The sequence below is a fragment of the Leucoraja erinacea genome, chromosome 1 (assembly GCF_028641065.1).
Source record: "Leucoraja erinacea ecotype New England chromosome 1, Leri_hhj_1, whole genome shotgun sequence".
Classification (NCBI taxonomy): Eukaryota; Metazoa; Chordata; class Chondrichthyes; order Rajiformes; family Rajidae; genus Leucoraja; species Leucoraja erinaceus.
This window is the reverse complement of record NC_073377.1, coordinates 141,184,322-141,209,233: the sequence shown is the minus strand read 5'-3', so window position 1 is coordinate 141,209,233 and position 24,912 is coordinate 141,184,322. Positions and strand designations below refer to the sequence as shown.

Genomic DNA, 24,912 nt, shown 5'->3' with positions numbered 1-24,912 from the left:
GTATAGGTGCTTGACAAATATATATATTTTTTCCATTGCATCTCAAGAAAATCATGTTTAAAAATTATCAACAGAGGAAGTTTGATGCCTCACATTTAATGTGGCACAAAATTATCCCATACTTTTATTTTAGAGTTTCATCAGTGCTGTGATGAGCGAATATTAAATAATTTAATGGAATTTGGGGACTGTCAAATGGGATTAATGAATGCTTGACATTGGACAACATTGGACAAAAAGCTTGTTTCCACTTCATAATTTTTTTATTTTAGTGTTAACTGCAGCTGGTGGGAAAAATAAAACTTACCTGTTCACTGATTCCCGTAGGAAAGGAAATCTGCCTGTCTGGCCTAAATACCACTGAAAATGGACAGGAATCTAGATGACAGGAATTGTTGCAGCTTCTAAAATAAAAGCAGAAAACACTGGAAATACTCAGTTCTGTTTATTTTTCCACAGATGCTGGTTGACCTGCTGAGTGCTTCCAGATGTTTTCTGCTTTATTTCAGATTTCCAGCATCAACAGCTTTGTTTTTTTGATTTCTTGAGCAGTTTCAGTTGACTCACTCAGTTGTATTAAACAATAGAATATATTAATCAGGATACAACATTCAACAAAGGCAAATCCTTGCCCAAGTCAACAGACCTTGTAAAAAGTTTCTAACATTTAGTATTTGAACCAAAGTTGAGAGAACGATCCCGTAGACACCTTAACCAACAGCCTGGCATGATTATATACAGGTTTCTACTTCCAGTTGATTTCACAGACTTCACTACCACCATCTTTTATCTCAAAGGCAGGACTTAGCAATCAAATGTTAAAACAATTATAAAGAGAGATGAGGGAGTGACTTGAAGAGTTCATAACTGCAGAGCTCATGAGGTCTTATGTTATCAGGTTAAAGATAGGTGTGGGGATTTCATCCTGATTATCACCTACCAATCATTCTCGGTTAATGAACAATATTGCTACAACTTTCATATCACTTGAAATAAATTTTGGTAGCAAGAAAATAGACTACACTGGAAGGGAAACTTCGATGTGAGGACTCATGACCACCAACAATGATCGGTTTGATGGCTTAGCCCTGAATTATACATCTGAGGGTCAACGTACAAGTATGAAGGAAATAGCAACCCAACTTTAACATAGAAACATAGAAATTAGGTGCAGGAGTAGGCCATTCGGCCCTTCGAGCCTGCACCGCCATTTAATATGATCATGGCTGATCATCCAACTCAGTATCCCGTACCTGCCTTTTCTCCATACCCTCTGATCCCCTTGGCCACAAGGGCCACATCTAACTCCCTCTTAAATATAGCCAATGAACTGGCCTCAACTACCCTTATCCTTAAGCTGTGACCCCTTGTCCTGGACTTCCCCAACATCGGAAACAATCTTCCTGCATCTAGCCTGTCCAACCCCTTAAGAATTTTGTAAGTTTCTATAAGATCCCCTCTCAATCTCCTAAACTCTAGAGAGTATAAACCAAGTCTATCCAGTCTTTCTTCATAAGACAGTCCTGACATCCCAGGAATCAGTCTGGTGAACCTTCTCTGCACTCCCTCTATGGCAATAATGTCCTTCCTCAGATTTGGAGACCAAAACTGCACGCAATACTCCAGGTGTGGTCTCACCAAGACCCTATACAACTGCAGTAGAACCTCCCTGCTCCTATACTCAAATCCTCTTGCTATGAAAGCCAACATGCCATTCGCTTTCTTTACTGCCTGCTGCACCTGCATGCCTACCTTCAATGACTGGTGTACCATGACACCCAGGTCTCGCTGCATCTCCCCCTTTCCCAATCGGCCACCGTTTAGATAATAATCTGCTTTCCCGTTTTTGCCACCAAAATGGATAACCTCACATTTATCCACATTAAACTGCATCTGCCAAACATTTGCCCACTCACCCAGCCTATCCAAGTCACTTTGCAGTCTCCTAGCATCCTCCTCACACCTAACACTGCCCCCCAGCTTAGTGTCATCCGCAAACTTGGAGATATTGCCTTCAATTCCCTCATCCAGATCATTAATATATATTGTAAATAGCTGGGGTCCCAGTACTGAGCCTTGCGGTACCCCACTAGTCACTGCCTGCCATTGTGAAAAGGACCCGTTTACTCCTACTCTTTGCTTCCTGTTTGCCAGCCAGTTCTCTATCCACATCAATACTGAACCCCCAATGCCATGTGCTTTAAGTTTGTATACTAATCTCTTATGTGGGACCTTGTCGAAAGCCTTCTGGAAGTCCAGATACACCACATCCACTGGTTCTCCCCTATCCACGCTACTAGTTACATCCTCGAAAAATTCTATAAGATTCGTCAGACATGATTTACCTTTCGTAAATCCATGCTGACTTTGTCCAATGATTTCACCACTTTCTAAATGTGCTGCTATCCCATCTTTAATAACTGACTCTAGCAGTTTCCCCACTACCGATGTTAGGCTAACTGGTCTGTAATTCCCCGTTTTCTCTCTCCCTCCCTTCTTTAAAAAGTGGGGTTACGTTTGCTACCCGCCAATCCTCTGGAACTACTCCAGAATCTAAGGAGTTTTGAAAGATTATTACTAATGCATCCACTATTTCTGGAGCTACTTCCTTAAGTACTCTGGGATGCAGCCTATCTGGCCCTGGGGATTTATCGGCCTTTAATCCATTCAATTTACCCAACACCACTTCCCGACTAACCTGGATTTCACTCAATTCCTCCACCTCCTTTGACCCCGCGGGCCCCTGCTATTTCCGGCAGATCATTTATGTCTTCCTTAGTGAAGACGGAACCAAAGTAGTTATTCAATTGGTCCGCCATATCCTGGTTCCCCATGATCAACTCACCTGTTTCTGACTGCAAGGGACCTACATTTGTTTTAACTTTGCCATTACTGGTTAACCTGCCTCTGAATCCTGTGACCATGAAAATATTGACAGCTGTCACCATCATAACCATCTAATCCCCTTATGCTGAGGGTACCTCCATCACGTTGCGGAGTACTGGCTCCATGCTAAAGTGGGTAGAATCAGAACCAAAATGCAGCTCAAATATGGTCAGCTTTCCACCACCATTGCATTCTCTAATATCATGGTCTGGCACATCCTTCATTCTACCATTACGATCAAGCAAGCGACTGATCTTGGTGTACAAGGAATGCAATGAGGTTTCTACATTCACTTGAGTGCTATCCAGCACAATTTAAAGCTGCTGTAAAATAAACTAGATTACTGGCATTAGATTACAGCAGCATAACAGATACATTAGACAACACAGGTGGCTGGCAGACCAACCTCAACGGACCCATTACAGCTCTCCTGACTTCCATGAAGCCTGCAAATTGTACTTTTTAACATGCTCTTCGCTAAAGAGGTATTTATAATGTCCCTTTAACCTGACGGGTAATATGTTTGGGAGGTAGGAGGAAAACAGAGGACCTGGGGAAACTCTCAAGGCTATCGTGAAATGGCAGACGGTGAGGTCAGAATTAAACCCCAGTCGCAGACACGTGAAGCAGCACCATTAGCTGCCCTGAACTAATCTGATATAATATCTCTCCAAATTCCCCATGCGGTTCAGTTAATTCCTCAATAATACAAATGACACATTTACTAGATCGCTTACCAAATATATTAATTTGGGCAGCGTCTGTTGCAGAGTCATAGAGTGATACAGTGTGGAAACAGGCCCTTTGACCCAACTTGACCTCACTGGCCAACATGTCCCAGCTACGCTAGTCCCACCTGCCAGCATTTGGTTCATATCCCACCAAACCTGTCCTATCAAACCTGTCTAACTGCTTCTTAAATGTTGGGATAGTTCCTGCCTCAACTCCCTCCTCTGGCAGCTTGTTCCATACATCCACCACCCTTTGTGTGAAAAAGCTACCCCTCAGATTCCTATTTAATCTTTTCTCCTTCACCTTAAACCGATGTCTTCTGGTCCTCGATTCACCTACTCTGGGCAAGAGCCTCTGTGCATGTATCCGATCTATTCCTCTCATGATCTTATACACCTCTATAAGATCACCCCTCATCCTCCTGCGCTCCAAGGAATAGAGACCCAGCCTACTCGACCGCCGCCTACAGCTCAAACCCTCTAGTCCTGGCAAAATCCTCAGAAATCTTCTCTGTACCTTTTCCAGCTTGACAATATCTTTCCTATAACATGGTGCCCATAACTGAACACAATACTTTAAACGTCACCAACGTCTTGTACAACTGCAACATGACCTCCCAACTTCTATACTCAATACTCTGACTGATGAATGCCAATGTGTCAAAATCCTTTTGACCACCCAATCTACCTGCAACTCCACCTTCAGGGAGCTATGCACCTGCACTCATGGATCCTTCTGCTCTACAACACTCCCCAGAGACCTACCATTCATTGTGTATGTCCTGCCCATGTTAGACTTCCCAAAATGCAACACCTCGCATTTCTCTGCATTAAATTCCATCAACCATTCCTCAGCCCACAAGGCCATTTAATTAAGATCCTGCTGCAATCTTTCACAACCATCATCACAATCTACAAAACCACCTACGTTTGTATCATCTGCAAACTTGCTAATCTTGCCCTGCATGCTTGATAACTTCAGTTGTTAATCTTGTAATCGCATAAATTCATGACGGAATCTCAGCATGCAAGGCTACAACATCTGGAAGCCACGGTCTCGGGTAAGGAGGTAGCCGATTTGGCAGCTCCGGGCCGCGGTGTGCTCGTCCTGTCCCGACGTCGGCGTTCCGACCATCCCGACCAGAGGGCCTGAGCATCTGGCCACCCATAGCGGCGATTACGGAGGATCAGAACCCCGACCATGGGTGAACAAGTGAGGAGGAGGACTGAAATGTATTGCCTTCCACCACAGTGAAGAATGTCTGTGGTGGATGGCTTTGTTGAATTATTTTGTATATTGTGTCCTTTTTTAATTGTAATGCAGCATGGTAAATTTTACTTCGGAGTCACGTGAGTGACTACGTGAAGAACCCCGCTAGGACGCATGCATGTCATATCGCTACATGCATTGCAACGAGTCACAGCAGGGGGAGGACGTCCCCTTTAGCGGCAGAATCAAAAAGCCGACAACAGCAGGTAAGGGACTCTGCGTTTTTCCAACTTACTTTGCAGGTGGGAAAATGGACAGAGTGACTAGAAGGAAGGCTGCGAAAAAGCTGGAGGGGGAGAACCGCGGAGTTGCGGGCAGCCAGCAGCAGCCGACGGCACGGGAATCTCCCGAAGTGGAATCAGCTGTGCCCGACCTCGCTCCCGCACCGGCGAAATACACTCCTGGGCCGGGCGGGAAAGCAAAAGACGAATTGAAAGCCAGTCTCAGACGAGCCCGACTTTGAGCAGCCGCGAGCGACCAGTGCCCGTGAGCACTGGGGTCGGTTGGAGCGGCTGCAGGATGACGAGCAGCCGGGAGCGGCCGGTGCCCGAATGCATTGGAGCCGGTTGGACCGGCTGCAGGACGAGGAACAATCGCGAGCGACCAGTGCCCGTGAGCACCGGGGTCGGTTGGAGCGGTTGCAGTATAACGAGCAGCCGGGAGCGGCCAGTGCCCGAGGGCATTCGAGCCGGTTGGACTGGCTGCAGGAATTGGAACAGCCGTGAGCGGCCAGTGCCTGTGAGCACCGGGGTCGGTTGGAGCGGTTGCTGGAGGAGATCCTCCAAAGTGGCAGACTCCGGGAGATGGAGGCTAGCTACAGTGGACAATCAATAAGCCCCACAGCGATACCCCTTGTGGGGCTGCATAGTGTCTCTTCCTCATCAGAGGAGAACATGGAGGAACAGTTCTGGGCTGACCCTGAACAGGGCAGGGAACTACATACCCCCAGTAAGCCTGGGGTGAAAGAAAACATGCTGGACATGGTAACCCAGTTCTTCCAGCCTGACCAAACCGGGGATGACCTGGAGCCTAAGATAGCGGCTAGTATTGATTACATGTCCTATAATCAATTACAGACACAGGCTCTTTCAGACACGATGGCACGGCATTTACCTCCCGGTAACTGCAAGTCATTACATGTGCCGAGTGTAAACCAGTGCATCTGGAAGCATGTGGGGACAGGAATTCGAACCAGTGATTTAAAAATTCAAAAGGTCCTCAAAGCATTGACGGCAGGAATAACAGCTTTTTCCCAAACTTTGAAGGAGACAGATATGACCCAAGACCACAAGGATGCACTGGCTCTACTGTGCAACTCACAGTATGAGTTGAATAACATTAGGAAAAGTGCAATCCAACCAGCATTGGACCCCAAATTTGCCGGCCTTTGTAAACGAGGAACCTCCAAACCGCCAATTATTTTGTTTGGAGGGGATTTACCCAAACAAGTTAAGCAACTGGATGAAGAGGTGAAAACGCTGGGGCTAATAAAGGCAGCCACCAAAACATACTTCGGCAAAAAATATCAGCCCTACGGACCTCCCAGACGGGCAACACACAGCGCAGGGAGCGCAAAAACTAGGGGCACCCAACAGCGGTCTTTTTTAGGGCATGGCCCAGGATGACCGCCCTGGAAAATGCGCCAGCCTCCAACCCATCAACAGACCCAAACAACGGCGCCTCAACATCCACCGAAGATGACGAGGAAATAACAGAACCACCACTGGTAACCATGGAGGTAGGTGGGTCTGGTTCCTTAAAAATGAAAGGGAGCACGAAAGTTGGTGGGAGGTTACGATATTGTTTGGATGTATGGAACAAGATAACTCCAGACACTTGCATTCTAAGCAGTGTCCAGGGTTATACCATAGAATTTATACTAAAACATAACTCACCAGTACAGCATGCACCGAACCGAACGTTCGTGCTCATAGGCATAGAAAAATCTAAAGCACATGCAGAACTACAACAACTACATACAAAAGGAGTCATTGAACACACCCAACACAAATCACAGGAATTTGTGTCCAATATCTTTATAAAACACAAGAAAGATGGTGGTTGCCGCGTCATCATCGATTTGACAACATTAAATACATTTGTACAATATATTCATTTCAAAATGGAAACTTTTGTTACTGCTAAGCAATTAGTTTCTGCAGGCTACTATACGGCAAGCATCGATTTAAAAGATGCTTACTATACAGTACCCATCAGAGGTGACCACAGATGTTATTTAAAATTCAACTGGATGGGACTGCTCTGACAATACAGGGCACTACCAAATGGGCTAACTTCAGCCCCCAGGTTATTCACAAAAATTTTGAAACCAGCCTTGGCGTTACTGCAAAAACAGAAACATATGATAATGGCATATCTGGATGACATATTTATTGTTGGCAAAACTTTGGAATTGGCTAAACAAGCAGTAACAGCCACAAAACAACTGTTCGAAGAACTGGGGTTCATCATCCATCCAGTTAAGTGTAAATTAACACCTTCAACTAAAATGGATTACCTGGGGTTCACCATTAACTCGCTTCACATGTCAGTGACTTTGCCGATAGAAAAGGCTACAGCCTTACAAGAGGCTTGCAGCGAAATCATTGACATCACCAAACCCTCCATTAGACGGGTAGCCAGGATAATTGGGAAAATAGTGGCCGCATTTCCAGCCACACAATTCGGACCTTTACATTATCGAAATTTAGAGAGACCTAAAATTAGAGCACTCAAAATTAATGGGGGCCATTTTGACAGGCCAATGGAGCTACCTACAGAAGCCATTATAGAACTAAAGTGGTGGGAACACAACATCAAGTATTGTTCCAACCCACTAATTACCAGCAACCCGTCTATGGTACTCCAAACTGATGCCAGTGCACTTGGTTGGGGAGCCACCAATTCCATCTCGAGCTGTGGAGGGAGATGGAATGCACAGGAGGCATCATTATTAAAAGCGCGGGGTATAAACTACCTGGAAATGTTAAATGCATTCCATGGCCTTAAGTCATATTGTTCGGGATTAAATCACCAGCATGTTAGACAACAAATTGACAACACCACCGTGGTAGCATATATCAACCATATGGGTGGAAATAAATCGACATCATGTGACAATCTGGCCAACACAATTTGGCAATGGTGTATCCAGAGGAATATTTGGATATCAGCTACCTATTTACCAGGTAAACTAAATTTAGTGGCAGACACCAGGTCACGCAAATTAAATGAAAACACTGAATGGATGTTGGATAAAAATGTATTTGCTGAAATTACAGCACGATATGGAACACCAGATATCGATCTTTTCGCTTCCAGGCTAAATCACCATTTACCAAGTTATATTTCATGGGAACCAGACCCTGGGGCAGCAGCCACAGATGCTTTTTCACTGCATTGGGGGAAATTGTTTGTTTATGCAATCCCTCCTTTCTGCCTCGTCAGTCGGGTACTAAGGAAAGTACAACAGGATTCTGCATCTGGGATTGTTATAGTACCCGATTGGCCTACTCAACCATGGTTCCCAGTGATACTAGACATGGCACTAGAACCGTGCATCACAATTCAACATAGACCGAATTTGCTAGTCCATCCAGTAACACAGGAAAGTCACCCCTGTCATAAACATACCAACTTACTAATTTGGAGAGTCTGAAAGCGCCTCTACAACACATGGGACTGACGGACCGAACAATGGACATGATTGCATCGGCCCACAGACAGTCCACCAAAAAAACAGTACTTGGTGCACATCAAGAAATGGGGAAAGTACTGTCACGACAATAACCTCAACCACAGATCCAATAATATTCTGTCTGTTCTGGAATTTCTGGCTAGTCTACACTACGATGAGGGGCTCAGCTACAGTGCTATCAACTGTGTCAGAAGTGCTCTGTCTAACTACCTGTGGCAAGGAACAGAGCGGCATTCTGTAGGGACTCACCCCCTGGTAACCAAACTAATGAGGGGCATTTTCAACACGAATCCCCCAAGAACCAGGTACACCCAAATTTGGGACGTGAGTATTGTTTTGACCATGTTGAGAAACTGGTCTCCACCAACAGCTCTGTCCCTACAGAAACTTACTATGAAAATGGTCATGCTGATGGCTTTGGTCATGGCACAAAGGGTCCAGTCGCTACAAAAACTAAGGCTGGACAACTTGACCATTTCAGCTGGGAATTTGATTTTTCTTATCCATGACTTAATAAAACAGAACAGACCAGGAACAGCAGGGCAAAAAATAGAATTCAGGGCCTACCCGACGGATGACCGCCTCTGTGTAGTAACTCATTTACTACTATACATTGAACAGACAAGAGTCATCAGAGGGAAAGAAATGGCACTGTTAATTAGCCACAAACAGCCACATAAAAAAGTAACAGCCCAGACCATCTCACGATGGTTAAAACAGTTCTTAATGAAGGCAGGAGTAGATACTAACATTTTTAAATCTCACTCCACCAGGGCTGCAGCTACATCAGCAGCAAAACACTTGGATGTTCCTATGGACCAAATCCTCAAGACTGCAGGATGGTCAACGGAACGAACATTCCAAAGATTTTATCATAAACCGGTCATAGAACCTGGAACATTTGCAGAAACACTTTTAAGTTCTGTACTATGATTTATCCACAAATGGGGGCTATGATTTGGATTTAATTAAAAGTTTTCGTGCCCTCCGCTCCCACCCTTGATCATATCCTGAACTGGTATCTCTTCTCTAATCTTACTATGTTTAGTCATTATAGTTATCTGTGATTCCACACCGCTGCTTTGAAGAATGACACGCATGCGTCCTGGCGGGGTTCTTCACGTATTCCCTCAACGTTCCTCCTCATAAAATAAAGATCAAACTTCAAACTGGTAAGTTCTCGTTTAATCTTACTATTACATTTCACTACACCTTATGGTGCACGTGCCAAATACATTTGAACTTGAACTTGAACTTAAGATATTCACAGCTACGTAGTTCCCAATGTGCTAACGCCAAGCTTCAACTCATAACATTGAGACGTTTTATCTCCCCACTGGTGTTGCTCAACCCACAGATATCCTCCAGCAGACTTTTTGTTGCTCTTGGTACCAACATCGAGAGTCGCTTGTGTCCCTAGATCTCAATTATTAGACAATTCACCAGGAAACCACTATGCACATAATATCTAGTGCTGGGATTTGAGCAAAATGAATGAAACATATTGTTTATTTCACCAAACACATAATGTAATGGTGAAAGCCTTTTCTGACCTTGCATATCTCCTAAAAGTATCTTAATGAATAATTTGCAGGTTAAAAAGGAGCATTTTAGAAAATGCAAATACAATATTTGTCATTATTTGACTATATTGCACCTTAAGATTGTAGTTTATAATAATAGATCTGATATAGATGTGCATTTTCTTTTTACCCATAGTTACAAATCATTTAATTTCCAGTTCTCCAGTTGATACCTGTGCACCAAACACACACTCATCAACACACACATCAGAATTCATATACAATCAAGAGTTTTTTAAATTCACATTAGATTTGTTAATAATGGAAAACATTGCAGACTGCAGTCTTTATTATTATAACCTATTGCATCAAATATTACTTTTTTTTTGTCCTGCCAGCTGTACGGCCTGGTGTGCTTCCTGTCTCTTCCTGTGACAGAAGCAATTAATGAAATGTTGCCAAGGATTAATCTGAACATATCTATCAAGAAATCCAAGACTGAATGAAATATTTCAATTGCAGGTTCCCAATAAAATAATTGGTTGCATGTTCTGCCCTTTAATATAATGCATGGGTTTAAACCAGAATATATGGCATTGGTACAAAATATGTGAAATCAGTGATCAACAGAAACCAAATCCCAGAAGAGATAAGGTACATGAACCATGACCTAATTTTGAAATGTAAACTTTTTCAGCTTTTTAGTTTTGTTTGGTTTAGAGATACAGCACAGAAACAGGCCCTTGGGCCCACTGATTCCATACTGACCAGCGATCCCCAAACATTAAAACCTCCCGACACACTAGGGACAATTTCCACTTATACCAAGCCAATTAACCTTCAAACCTGTATGTTTTTGGAGTGTGGGAGGAAACACATCTCGGCGAAAACCCATGCGGTCACGGGGAGAAGGTATATACTCCGTACAGACAGCACCCGTGGTCTGGATTGAACCCAGGTCTCTGTTGCAGCAACTCTACCAATGTCCCACCATGCCGCCCTAATGTGTGTGTTGATGAGTGTGCAATTAATTTGTTTTGGTAATCAGATAATTTATTCTTTCAATGAATGCACATTGAAAGTGTCTTCAGTCAAACTGGCATTCCAGATTTAGTTCGGACCAAACCAAGTGCATTCCATAAAACACCTATTTTAAAAAAATAATTCAACAACAAAACTAGATAGTGCTTTTCCACATAGCAAACTGATATTATAAGCAGCTTATTTTAAATGGGTTAAAACTTCTATCATAGAAATTTACAATTTAAATTAAAATATGGCCAACAATTACTTTTATCCTCTATTATCTTTCAATGTGATTTCATTTTCCACATCCTTAAAATCAAAAGGATATATACATAACATAAAATTATCATTTCAATGTCAGTGAATTTGAGATTGTCTTGTACAAATGCAAAAAATAAATTAAAAAGGGGCAGAGATATTTGTCAAAAACAACAAAGCACATGTGATTCCTACCTGGAACATGGAAATGTCTGGGAGCCTGGACATAAGATTTGCTGTCTAGGTTCATGGATAAGCTGGGAGTGCTCCAGCGACTTTCACTGCCTCCAAAGAGAAAAGCAAAGAAGGTAGAGAACAGCAAATGGGAAGCAGAGGAATATAGTTAAATGGGAAGTGATGAAAGGATATAATGCCATAGTGAGAATCAAGAAACTAGGCAAGAGATATGCATTTCCAAAACCAAGATGCAATATCCATGTTTCCAGGTCGGTAGAAACATACTCCCAAGAAAAGTTAAGATTTTATTTTTCAATAGTATCTAAGATAATGTGGAGAGGGCTTTCAATTGCAGTTGGCAGATGTAATTTTCCCAAACTCTTCAAATCCTCCCCTTGTCCATCTTACCACTAAAAGGGTATTATAGCTTGAAACAAAAGTTGGATTGATCTATGGCATTATATAAAATTATACCAATCAAAAACATCCATTATTGGTAAAATACTGCTTTGTGCATTGGGCTTCAGCTTGTTTTCATAATGAAACAAATTCTAGCTCGCAACTGTTTACCAATAACTTGAATCTTTCTGATGCATTTTGTTGTCAGTATTTGAAGCCAGGCTAAATGGCGACTGTAATGAGTCATAATATATTTACATTAAGCTTTTGAGAATGGGACGAATGGCTTGATTCTCCATAAACATATGGTAAACGAAATGTTACTAATGTTTCTCTTAATACTTAACTGCCCAAATATTTGTTTATACATATTATTATATACCAAATGTTTATGTGATCTGAGCATTTTAAAGCAATATATATTGTAGAAATTTGGAAACCTAGAAGAGCGTATATGAGGGAGTTAAACATTGGGAGTTTAATGTAAGCTTAAAGAATAGTCATATTTAGATGTCAATTTTATCTGTAAAATATATACGTAATATCTGAGTTTGCATACCATATATATAAAAATCATGGTTAATTAATGATTTCTCATTAATAAAAATGAGACTTCAATGTGGACAAAACTATTAGATGCTTGTGAAGAAGGACCATGGAGATTTTAGAAATGTTTACATTTTAGTGATTATATGATCCAAACATTTTAGCCGATTTAGAATGTGATATCCATACAGAGACTGACATTAACTGACTGTTTACAATTTAAATGATAGCAACCTTTGTCATCACACTGTAAAACCATCAGCAACCTGAGGATTTGACACTGCAATTTTAACCATGGAAATTGCTGCCATTTATTTAGCCATACTTAATTCCCGGGACGGCGGGACCGACATATGATGAAAGAATGGATCGACTGGGCTTATATCCACTGGAATTTAGAAGGATGAGAGGATATCTTACAAAATAAATTACATTCTTACGGGATTGGACAGACGAGATGCAGGAAAAATGTTCCCGATGTTGGGGGAGTTCAGAACCAGGGGTCACAGTTTAAGAATAAGGGGTGGGCCATTTAGGACTGAGAGGGCCTAAACTTTTCACCCAGAGAGTTGTGAATTTGTGGAATTCTCTGCCATAGAATGCAGTGGAGGACGATTCAATGGATGTTTTCAAGAGAGAGTTAGATAGAGCTCTTAGGGGTAACAGAATCATGGGACATGGGGAAAAAGCAAGAATGGGGTACTGATTTTGGATGATTAGCCATGATCATACTGAATGGTGGTGCTGGCTCGAAGGGTCGAATGGCCTACTCCTGCACCTATTTTCTATGTTTCTATGTTTAGTAGCCTTCATCATAGTAATCACAAAAGACAGCAAATTAAGGTCTACGAAGCCATGTAACAATTTTCAAACTGATTGTAAGAATGAGTGATTTTTCCATGAGAACTGGAATTCCCCCAGTAAAATATTTCGAAACATCCAGACTTCATATCGTAAAAAAATTAAAAGTGTGATAAGCGCTTCTGCTGTTTTCAAATGCCTTTTTACTAGTATTAATGCGAAATTATGCTTTATTCTTTATGGTTTGTCATCCGTGTGAATTCGTCATTATGATTGGTTTATCAGCCAGCTTAATGACATCACGGCTGGGGAATATAATTGATACAAATTTGCAGCTGTCAGCAAAGAAGCCCATAGCAAATGGATCACCAAATCTTCGTGGAGACACAAGAGACTGCAGATGTTTGAATCTTGAGTAAAAGGTTCTGGAGGAACTCAAAGCTCCAACTTACCAACAAGTTGGAGGAGCAGAATTAGTCCATTCGAGCCATCGAGTCTACTCCACCATGCAATCATGGCCAATCTATGTTCACGTCTTAACCCCAATCTCCTACCTTCTCCCCGTAACCCCTGACACCCTTACTGATCAAGAAGCTATCTATCTCCACCTTAAAATAATATTAATTGACTGGGCCTTCGCAACATTCTATGGCAATGAATTCCACAGATTCAACACCCACTGACTAAAGAAAATCCTCCTCATCTCCTTTCTAAAGGTATGCCCTTTTATTCTCAGGTTTTGGCCTCTGGTCCTAGACATTCCCACCAGTGGAAACATATTTTCCATTTCCACTCTATCCAAGCCTTTCACTATTCGATTAGTTTCAATGAGGTCCACCCCTCTTCTAAACTCCAGCGTGTACAGGCCCAGTGCCTAATGATCAGGCAGCATCTGTGTAGGGAAATGGACAGACGGCGTTTCGGGTTGGAGCCTTTCTTCAGAATGATGGAGTAGAGAATAGAGAGTTGAAAGCTCGTAAAGAATGGTAGGGGTAGGGCAAAACCTGGAAAGTGATACGTGGGGAGGGATGATTGGTACTTGGGTGGAGAAAGCAACAGAGGCTAGTGGTGAATTGGAAATAAAAGGGTACCAGATAAGGAAGAAAGAGGAAGAGTGAGATGAAAAGCCAGAGGGTGGACAATGGGTGGAAGGGGACAGGCCCTGAGGGGATAGAGGGCAGATAAAAATGAAGCGTATGACTCGGGAATATGTAGCGTTGGGAGATGAATGGGAGGATTGTGGGGGAAAGGTGCGCGCATTATACGGTAGGGGGGGTCACATGGAAAATGATGGGGGGGATGGGGAGGTTGGCTTGAAATTGGAGAATTCAATAATCATGCCATTGGATTGTAGTCTACCCAAGTGGTGTATGAGGTGTTGTTCCTCCAGTTTGCATGTCTCCACACTATGATAGTGGAGGAGGCCAAGGAGCAAGAGAATAGGAGGGGGAATTGAAAGGAATAGCAACTGGGAATTCCAGCAGGCCTTGGCCCAAGTGTTTGTCAAAATATCAGCTTGATCTCGCTCATGTAAGGGAGGCCACATTGGGAGCACCAAATGAAATAGAGATCCACTGCATCTGTTCCAATGTCTATCTCACCACGACAGGCTGTTGGGGCCCATGAATGGAGGTGAAAGAAGAGGTTCATAGGCAGGTGTTATATCTCCAGCATTTGCAGGGGGGGAAAGTGCCCAAGGAGAGGGGGGGCGAAAGAGTTGGGAGGTGAGGAAGAGCAAAGCAAGGTGTTATGCGGAGGGAAGTCTCAATAAAAAGTGGAAACGGGTGGGAATGGGGAGGTGTTGCTGGTGGTGGGATCGGATTGAAAGTGACAGAAATATTGAACCATGATATTTGGGTGGGGAAGATGGTGGGGTGGACCAGGGGGAACTTTATCCTTGTTCCGTCTGAGGGCAAGGGGGAGCAAGAGCAGAATTGTGGGAAACAGAGGAAAGGTGGGTGAGGACTTCATCCACAATATTAGGGGATCCCCAACCATACACTATCCATTTCTTTCTCCTTCCAAAAATTCCCAAACAGGACTGCCCTACCAAGCCCATAGCTTCTGCTTGCACCACGGAGCCCCACAAAGCTCATCTCGAAATACCTCAATTCTATTCTATCCCCACTTGTCCAGTCGCTTTCCACCCATATCTAGGACGCCTTACGCACTCTTCACCAATTCAATAACTTCCAACTATTTACCCGAAATGTCATCTGTCTATTTCCCTCCAGAGATGCTGCCTCACCCTCTGAGTTCCTCCAGCCATTTCTTTTTAAACCAGATCTCTGTGATAATTATATAAATAAGGAAACAATGATAAATGTTTATGGTTTACTTATTTTGTATCAACTGAAGCATTGAATTAATTTCTGGTCATCACAATTTTTTTTAGGGTAGACAAAGAAGCTGGAGAAACTCTGCGGGTGAGGCAGCAACTATGGAGCGAAGGAATAGATGACGTTTCGGGTCGAGACCCTTCTTCAGACCAGAAACGTCACCTATTCCTTCGCTCCATAGATTCTGCCTCACCCGCTGAGTTTCTCCAGCTTTTTTGTCTACCTTCGATTTTCCAGCAACTGCAGTTCCTTCTTAAACACTTTATTTTTTATAGCTTTAGAGTATGTGCAGTGGAGATTTGCCAAAATCTTCCCTTGCATTGGAGACTTTTCAACAAAGTAGAGATGTGAACATGTCTTTGTTTGCAGGGAATATTTAACAAAAGGTAAGAAGGATTATGAGGAATTCCGAGTCAAGTTTAATGTAAAATGCATCATCGTGGTGAGGCAAAGGTACAATGAAAATAAAATGAACTGATATTATTTTCACAAGCCACATGGCAGTTAACCCGAAGAGTTTGATTTAATAACCTGCAAAGTATTTTCTTTATTTTTATTCAGCATGGTATTATGATTTGTAATATTCTTGTCTGAATGGATGGTGCAGATATATTCAAAACAACTTAACCAATGAAAGTGGGGCATAAAGAAAAATAAAGTTTGCAGAAAGAACAAATTAGAGAGATAGACTGTCAAATCTATTTTAAAGGGTAATGACGGAGTGCTGTATAATTCTATAATGCCATTACATAACATTGGCTGAAACTATTTCTGCACCATAAAATATCAAAAAGAGTCTTAAAGCATTTCATCGTCAATGGTACATTGCTAACTATTCACATTTCAATGGAATATCCTCCTTGTAAATGTTACATCCAGTGAATTGACATACAAATGAATGCTTCTACCAAACTACAAGCACCAAATACACACAAAGCCACCTGACACAACTGAAACAGATGATGCAGTAATTACACTAGCAGGCAGTCTAAATCACCATCTAAGCTTTGGATGGCAAGGGCAACACTATTCACACAAAGACAACCAAGGCTACCTTGATGTCAGCTATTAATAAATTAGGTGATTTGTATTCCTATCAATAGCATTTTGTCAGTAATCAGAAGAAAATAATACCTGCAACTTAATAGCATTACTGCATAATAACAGGTCTGTATTTAATAAAAGATTCCAATCTGTTTTAGGGTTATTTGATAATGTACAAGCATATCCACGTATGTGCCCTTTAATTAAACTTTTTCAATTTCAAGCACTTTCAAATGTTCCCATCAAATAACAAGTATGCACATAGTGCAGTGCTCACCATGTCATGTGCTCATGATTTGCCAGAGAGCTGAGCGCCCGATAGGAGTGTGTTTATATATGTTTTGTAGCATTATTTAATGAATAATGTATATAGTGATGCAGCACCAATAACATCTTATTTCATGTTTTTTTTATTATGGATGGATTATTACTATGCTTTGGAGAGAAGGAATGGGTGACGTTTCGGTTCAGACTGAAGAAGGTTCTCGACCCGAAACGTCACCCATTCCTTCTCTCCAGAGATGCTGTCTGTCCCATTGAGTTACTCCTGCATTTTGTGTCTATCTTCAGTTTAAACCAGTATCTGTAGTTCCTCCTTACACATTATTATACTTAGTCAGTTCTGTGCATTGAAACTGCTTCTGCAGATCTTATATTAATCTATCCATCAGGACCAATGAGCTGATGGTGATTAAATAAAAGCATTTCTAATTTCTGAGGAAAATTGCATCTGGATTTTGGTAGCTATAAAAATGGCCTCACAACTCATCTGGCCTTACTTCCAGGCTGAAAGGACGATACCAAAAGCAGTCGATAATCCAGGTACAGTTTTTCTTTTAGATCCCAATGGAGCTTTGCGATGCTGGAATTAAGTATCAAGAATTGGGATCTGTCGAAAGCCGTAGCAACTCCAATTGTTTTTGTACAATGCCCTTTCGATATTCGCTTCCTTTCTATATCTGTATCCTTGTGATAATCATAGAGACACAAAATGCTGGAGTAACTACACTCATGATCATGTTTGCTTTGTTCTTTTGTTATCTTCAGTCCTTTCCTGTACTCTCATTTGATTCTTATGTAGACTACAGCTGGAATTAATATCTTAATGTTTAAAGGAAGGACATACTGTGTTGCACTGTATTAGAAACAATGTACAAACCATGCTGGATTAACAGCTGCATAATTATAAAACATGCCCAATCTGAAGAACGGTCTCGGCACCTATTCTTTCGCTCCATAGATGCTGCCTCACCCGCTGAGTTTCTCCAGCATTTTTGTCTGCCCAGTATGTAAAAAATGTTTTCAGCGACTCAACCAAAATGGGCATGGCTGGTGGTAATATTGACTATCCATTTTTGAGATAATTTGGGATGAATTAATAGTAGGGTTCATTTTAATCACTGGAAAAAAACAGATGTGCTGCAAAATTGGTGGACAGATTTCTGTATTTTTGAATGCAGTCTGAAATGTATCAAAAGGTGAAGATTGGTAAACATTTAACTGAATACATGAAGAAAAATATTATTAAAAATAACACAAAGTTCCTTGGGCCAGAAATCAGTGCATTAATTCCTGAGACAATATGCTGACATCAAGTTGCTAAACAAACATGCATTGCCCCTATCTCTGTGGATAGGTTACAAAGTAGACCATCTTGTCCGGTACAGCACATGCAACTTACCTTTAAAATATGGAACATAGTTAGGTGTGAGGGAGGACGGAAGGCTGGAGTGTGTAGACAAGGAGCTGTAACTACCAGTATGCAGGGAATGAATACCACCAGAGGTGAGCACTGAGCAGAATAAAAAGGTTGCAAGTGAAAAAGGATTGTTTAAATGCATTTGCTAACAAGGGCTGGTGATGAGATCTGGTGTAGTCTCTCACATATTTCTTAAATAATATTCATTACATTCAGTTTTTCCTCAGAAACACGGCGTTACTTGGAACGTAAATAAACCGGTCTGCTTCCTGGCCTTTATCAATAATAAGGGCCGAATGGCCTACTCCTGCACCTATTTTCTATGTTCTATGTTCTATAATCTCCAAAAAATACATTGGTATGTCACTGTTCTTCTGCTTGCCTAAGGAATTATGTTCACAAGTTACAGGAGCAGAATTAGGCCATTCAGCCCCTTGTCTACTCTACCACTCAATCATGGCTGATCTAACTTTCCCTCTCAACATTATTCTCCTGCATTCTCCCCATAATGCCTAACACCCATACTAATCAAGAATGTGTCAAATCTGCGCCTTAAAAATATCCACTGACGGCCTCCAGAGCCATCTGTGGCAATGAATTCCACAGATTCATCACCCTGTGCGAGAGAAATTCTGCCTCGTCTCCTTCCAAAAGGTACATCCTTTTGTTCTGAAACTATGGCTTCTGGTCCTAGACACTCCCGCTAGTTGAAACATCCTCTCCTCATCCACCCTATCCAGACCTTTCACTATTCGTTAACTTTCAATGAGGTCCCTCATCCTTCTAGCCATTATTCATTCTACCATTATCCATTCTATGAATCCATAGAAACAAAGAAAATAGGTGCAGGTGGAGGAGGCCATTCGGCCCTTCGAGCCAGCATCGCTATTCAATGTGATCATGGCTGATCGTTCCCTAACAATAACCCGTGCCTGCCTTCCCCCCATATCCCTCGACTCCACTAGCCCCTAGAGCTCTATCTAACTCTCTCTTAAATCCATCCAGTGATTTGGCCCCCACTGCCCTCTGTGGCAGGGAATTCCACTAATTCACAACTCTCTGCGAGAAAAAGTTTTTTCTCGCCTCAGTCTTAAATGACCTCCCCTTTATTCCATATGTGAATTATCCATTCTACCTCCTTTTGATGTCAGTGATCCTGGTTAACGCAGGGAATTATTTACAAAATTATATTACTACAAAGCACCTTCTCACGAATTTTTAACACATTCCTCAGCACTTTACATAAACTTAAATACCTCCGTCTCACCTGGAAGGGCTGCTAGAGGCCCTGGATGGAACTAAGAGCGGTTTAGTTTAGAGATACTGTATGGAAACAAATCATCTTGGTCCACCTAGTCCGTGCCGACCAATGGTCACTAGTTCCATCCTACACACTGGGGACAATTTACAGAAGCCAATTAACCTGCAAATCAGAACATCTTTGGAATGTGTGTGGAAACCGGAGCATCCAGAAAAAACCCACGCAGTCATGGGGAGAACATGCAAACTCCGTACAGACAGCACCTGTGGTCGGGTTCAAAATCTGGTGTCTGGTGCTGAAAGGCAGCTACACTATCACTGTTCCACTGCTCCGCCCTCAAGTGTAGAGACAGAATCTGCCACCTTCAACGTGATCCCACCACCAGTCACATCTTTCCGTACATACCCAGTTCCACTTACTGTAGTGACCACTCCCTCTGCAACTCCTTGCTTCACTAATTTCTGCCCACCATACCTGTCACCTCTTCAGTTACTTTCCCCACAACCACAGGAAATGCAACACCTGTACCTCCTTGCTCAGTTCCATCCATGGTCCCAAGCAGTTCTTCCAGCTGAGACAGAGGTTGATGTGCATGCACTTCTGCAAATGCTCATCTTCCATCACCCCCTCATTCTCCTCTCCGTATCCTCCTCCACCTATTTCCTGGCCTCTGGCTTTACATTTCACTCTTTCTGTTCTTCCCTTATAGATACATACATAGATAGAAACATAGGCAATAGGTGCAGGAGTAGAGCCAGCACAGCCATTCAATATGATCATGGCTGATTATCCACAATCAGTACACCAATCCTGCCTTCTCCACATATCCCTTGATTCCGCTAGCCCTCAGAGCTCTATCTAACTCTCTTTTAAAAGCATCCAGTGAATTGGCCTCCACTGCCTTCTGAGGCAGAGAATTCCATAAATTCACAACTCTCTGGGTGAAAAAGGTTTTCAAAAAATGGCCAAACCCTTATTCTTAATCTGTGGCCCCTGGTTCTGGACTCTCCCAACATCGGGAACACGTTTCCTGCATCTAGCGTGTCCAATCCCTTAATATATTTTTGTTTCTATTAGATCCCCTCTCATCCCCCTTTTTCACACAGAGAGTGGTGAATCTCTGGAACTCTCTGCCACAGAGGGTAGTTGAGACCAGTTCATTGGCTATATTTAAGAGGGAGTTAGATGTGGCCCTTGCGGCTAAGGGGATCAGGGGGTATGGAGAGAAGGCAGGTACGGGATACTGAGTTGGATGATCAGCCATGATCATATTGAATGGCGGTGCAGGCTCGAAGGGCCGAATGGCCTACTCCTGCACCTAATTTCTATGTTTCTATGTTTCTTAATTCCAGTGTATACAAGCCCAGCCACTCCATTCTATCAACATATGACAGTCCCGCCATCCCGGGAATTATCCTTGTGAACCTACGCTGCACTCCCTCAATAGCAAGAATGTCCTTCCTCAAATTAGGAGACCAAAACTGCACCCAATACTCCAGGTGTGGTCTCACCAGCACCCTGTACAACTGCAGAATTACCTCCTTGCTCCTATGCTCAACTCCTCTCATTATGAAGGCCAACATGCCATTAGCTTTCTTTACTGCCTGCTATACCTTATACCTTATCTGACACGCTGGTCTCCTTTTCACTTCTAGCTTTTGTTACTCACTCTACCTATCTACCAAACCAATCATGCCTCCTCACCTGTATCGATCTATCACTTGCCATCTTTGCCTTGCCCCCAGGTCTCTTTTCCAACTATCTTCCTCCTACTCCAATCAGTCTGAAGAAGATTCTCGACCCAAAACGCTGCCTATTTCCTTCGCTCCTTAGATGCTGCCTCACCCTCTGAGTTTCTCCAGCATTTTTGTCTCCCTTTGATTTTCCAGCATCTGCAGTTCCTTCTTAAACAATATATTGTGATATGACTGCCTTGAGATGGCAATTTGTAGAGATTTGTAGAGGATTATTTTTCAATTGAATCTTTTTTTTGGTGAGCATCAAAGGAATTTTTTGCCCCCGAGTAATTTTCTACAGATCAAAAATCTTTCTCAAAGACTCAAAGAAATTAATGTTCCATTATTTGTGAAGCCGACAAATGAACAGAATCTGACATTTGTTAGATCTTCCCTTGTCCTTTTAATATCTGTAAAACTGCATTGGAAATTGGTGTTATTGGAAATACAATCAACATATTATTCACCACAGGGCATATGGGACCTGAACCATGAAGCAAATTATATGAATCATTCAAATCAAATGAGTCGATGTTATAATTAGGAAGTGTAAATTTAAAATAATTAATTCAATGCTAAATCAGGCCCAGGAAACTAAATAAAGAAGGAGATTTCACCATCATTGAATTATGCCGAATCTCACTTCATTATCATTTCAACTGCATGGGAGAGGACGTGATGGGTAGATGCGCAGCAGATGCTTGCGGGTACAATGGTATTTGACAACCTTTTAAAAAACGAGTTCTGGGCTAACATGTGTAAAGGGTGAAATGCCGAGCTGGTAAGATTAGGGAACCTTGGATGACAAAGGATATTGATCAGGAAAATTAAAAAAACATGTGGCATAACTGGGATTGGAGGAGAAATAGTGTGGGAGAGAACCCAAAGAAATTAAGAGGGCGGAACAGTGGCGCAGCGAAAGAACTTCAATGGATGTATTCAAGAGGGAGTTAGATCGAGATCTTAGGGCTAATGGAATCAACGGGTATGAGAAGAAAGCAGGAACGGTGTACTGATTTTGGATGATCAGCCATGATCATATTGAATGGCAGTGCTGGCTCGAAGGGCTGAATGGTCTACTCCTGCACCTGTTTTCTATGTTTCTATCTACTGCTTTACAGCGCCAGAGGCCCAGATTCCATCCGGACTATGGAGTTCTCCCTGTGACCTGCATGGGTTTTCCCCGAGATCTTCGGTTTCCATCCACATTCGAAAGACGTACACATTTGTAGGTTAATTAGCTTGGTATAAAATGTATAAATGTAAAATTGTCTCTAGTGTGTGTAGGATAATGTTAATGTGCAGGGTGGACTCGGTGGGCTGAAAGGCCTGTTTCCGCGGTGTATCTCTAAACTAAACTAAACTAAACTAAAAAGGAGTTTATGAAATATCTTTTACATTAAAGACATTTGTTTTAGTATACCAGGAGCAAGAAGTTAGGCAGGGAAAGAATGGCTTCCCTTAGGGCTCACAGGGGTCATTTATATGTGGAGCCAAGGGATGTGGGCGAGTGAATATTTCTCAATGTATTTACCGAGGACATGGGAGAGAGTGAGTTCAGGAAAGGGTATGTGGAACGGCTAGGTATTTATAAGGACGTTGTTGGATGTATAAGAGTTGATACATTTCCAGGGCTGAATTAAAGTGAAAAATGAATGTTGCTTGTGAAAGCAATGTGGAGATAGCTGGGGACCTGACAGACATTTGTGCAGGTAAGGTACTGGAAGATTATTGTTCCTCCCTTTCAGAAAGGCAACAGTGATAAGCCAGGTAACCACAGGCTAGTTTACTACCTTAGCTCAGTGGTAGGAAAACATGCACAAACAAATCGTATTTGCTTCAGAAGATGACACGTCCAACAACTTTTATTGCTATTTTCCCAATCCACCTCATCATCCATTTGTTGCCCAGTCAGCAGCTGCAATTGTCCCCTAACAACATACAAATTAGCAAAGACAGACCACTCAACATCTCAAGTCTGCTCCATCATTCAACAAGATCACAGCTGATCTGATTGCAACCTCAACTTCACAGTCCTACCTTCTTCCAGTAACATTTCACCATGATCTGTTTACTACTGTCAAGAATATTCAGAATACTTCCACCACATTTTTGAGCAAGAGAGTGCTAAATATTAATGACCCTCAGAGAAGGAATCTCAGTTCATCTCTAATTTAAATGGCCCACCCCTTCTTTTTAACAGTTTGAAGTATGTCTGACATTCAGAGACTTCTAAAAACTATTGAAATCAAATCAGCTACTAAAACAAATTAGAGATATTTATTTTAAACGATGAACTGAATAGAAATAATAAGAAAATAAACTTATGGGCCTGTCCCACTTACGCGACACGTTGAAAATCCAGCGGCGACCAGAAAGACGGTACGACTTTTTGAGCGACTGAGGAGACGAATCACGACCATACAAGCAACACCCTAGCGACCATGTCACGGGGTGAAGCCTGTATGGTCGTGAGTAGTCGCCCAAAGAGTCGTCCTTTGTTCTGGTCGTTGCTGACTTTTCAACGTTGAAAATTTTCGGCGACCTGCAACGACCTATGACGGGTGCTGGCAGTCGTCGAAAAAGTCACATAAGTGGGACAGTCCCATTACTTTGCCCTTTGTGTAGAAAGGAACTGCAGATGCCAGTTTATATCGAAGATAAGACACAAAATGCTGGAGTAACTCAGCGGGACGGGCAGCATCTCTGGAGTGAAGGAGCGGGTGACCTTTCGAGTCGAGACCCTGCTTCAGACTGAAGAAGGGTCTTGACCCGAAACGTCACCCATTCCATCTCTCCAGAGGTGCTGCCTGAGTTGCACCAGCATTTTGTGTCTTACTTTTCCCTTTGCTTGGTATCAACAGGCCTATAATCTCCATTGAAGTTACTCCAGTCTCCAGGATGAACCTGACCCGGAATCTGAATGGAAATGCTGGGAATTACAGCAAGATTCACTTTATCATCATCTTTTTACACCTCTGTAGTTATAAAGCTCGTTGGAATTTCTTGGAATCAGGTTGTTATTTTGCCGGTTCAGTGAAACATCCTCTTGAAGTTCCAGAAAAGCAATTCTACCATAAAATCAAATTCTCTGTGATCCTCATTGGATTTTCCACCAGACAGCGTTTTATTTTGACAATTTCAGATAACTATTCTGCCAGTTGCATTGGCCTCTGTCAGTCGACTAGCTGCTTGCTCCTTTACCCACACCTTTTCACCTTGCATTGCCAACTTTCTGTCATTTCATCTTATTTGTTTCCACCCATTTTCTTTTCACGTCCCCTCCTACTTTCTTCTGCATCTTAAATCTACGTATCTTCCAAGTTATAATGAAAGGTGATGAACCTGAACATTTATTCCGTTCCCTCCTCATAAGCGTGGCCTGATTTATTGAATATTTTCAATATTTCTATTCAGGAATTATTCCCTAAATTGCTCCACCTTTTCATTTCATTCACTGACTTTTAGCCACACTGCGAATCCCACCAAGCTGATAATTTTTTTTGGACCACCTATCCA

The 24,912-nt window shown here is 42.2% G+C and overlaps 1 protein-coding gene across 2 annotated transcripts in view; it reads right to left on the bottom strand.

Moving 5' to 3' along the window:
• LOC129702794 (actin-binding LIM protein 2-like) overlaps positions 1-24,912 on the bottom strand; it is a 230,139-nt gene that overhangs the window by 18,188 nt on the left and 187,039 nt on the right. The window contains exons 13-14 of one of the 2 annotated variants that reach the window (XM_055644778.1): positions 18,379-18,489; positions 11,587-11,676 (exon numbers count right to left, since the gene is read on the bottom strand). The exons of the other annotated variant lie outside the window; for it this stretch is intronic. Coding sequence (XP_055500753.1) covers positions 11,587-11,676; positions 18,379-18,489 — 201 coding nt within the window. The remainder of the gene's footprint in view (positions 1-11,586; positions 11,677-18,378; positions 18,490-24,912) is intronic. 2 annotated transcript variants of the gene reach the window in all.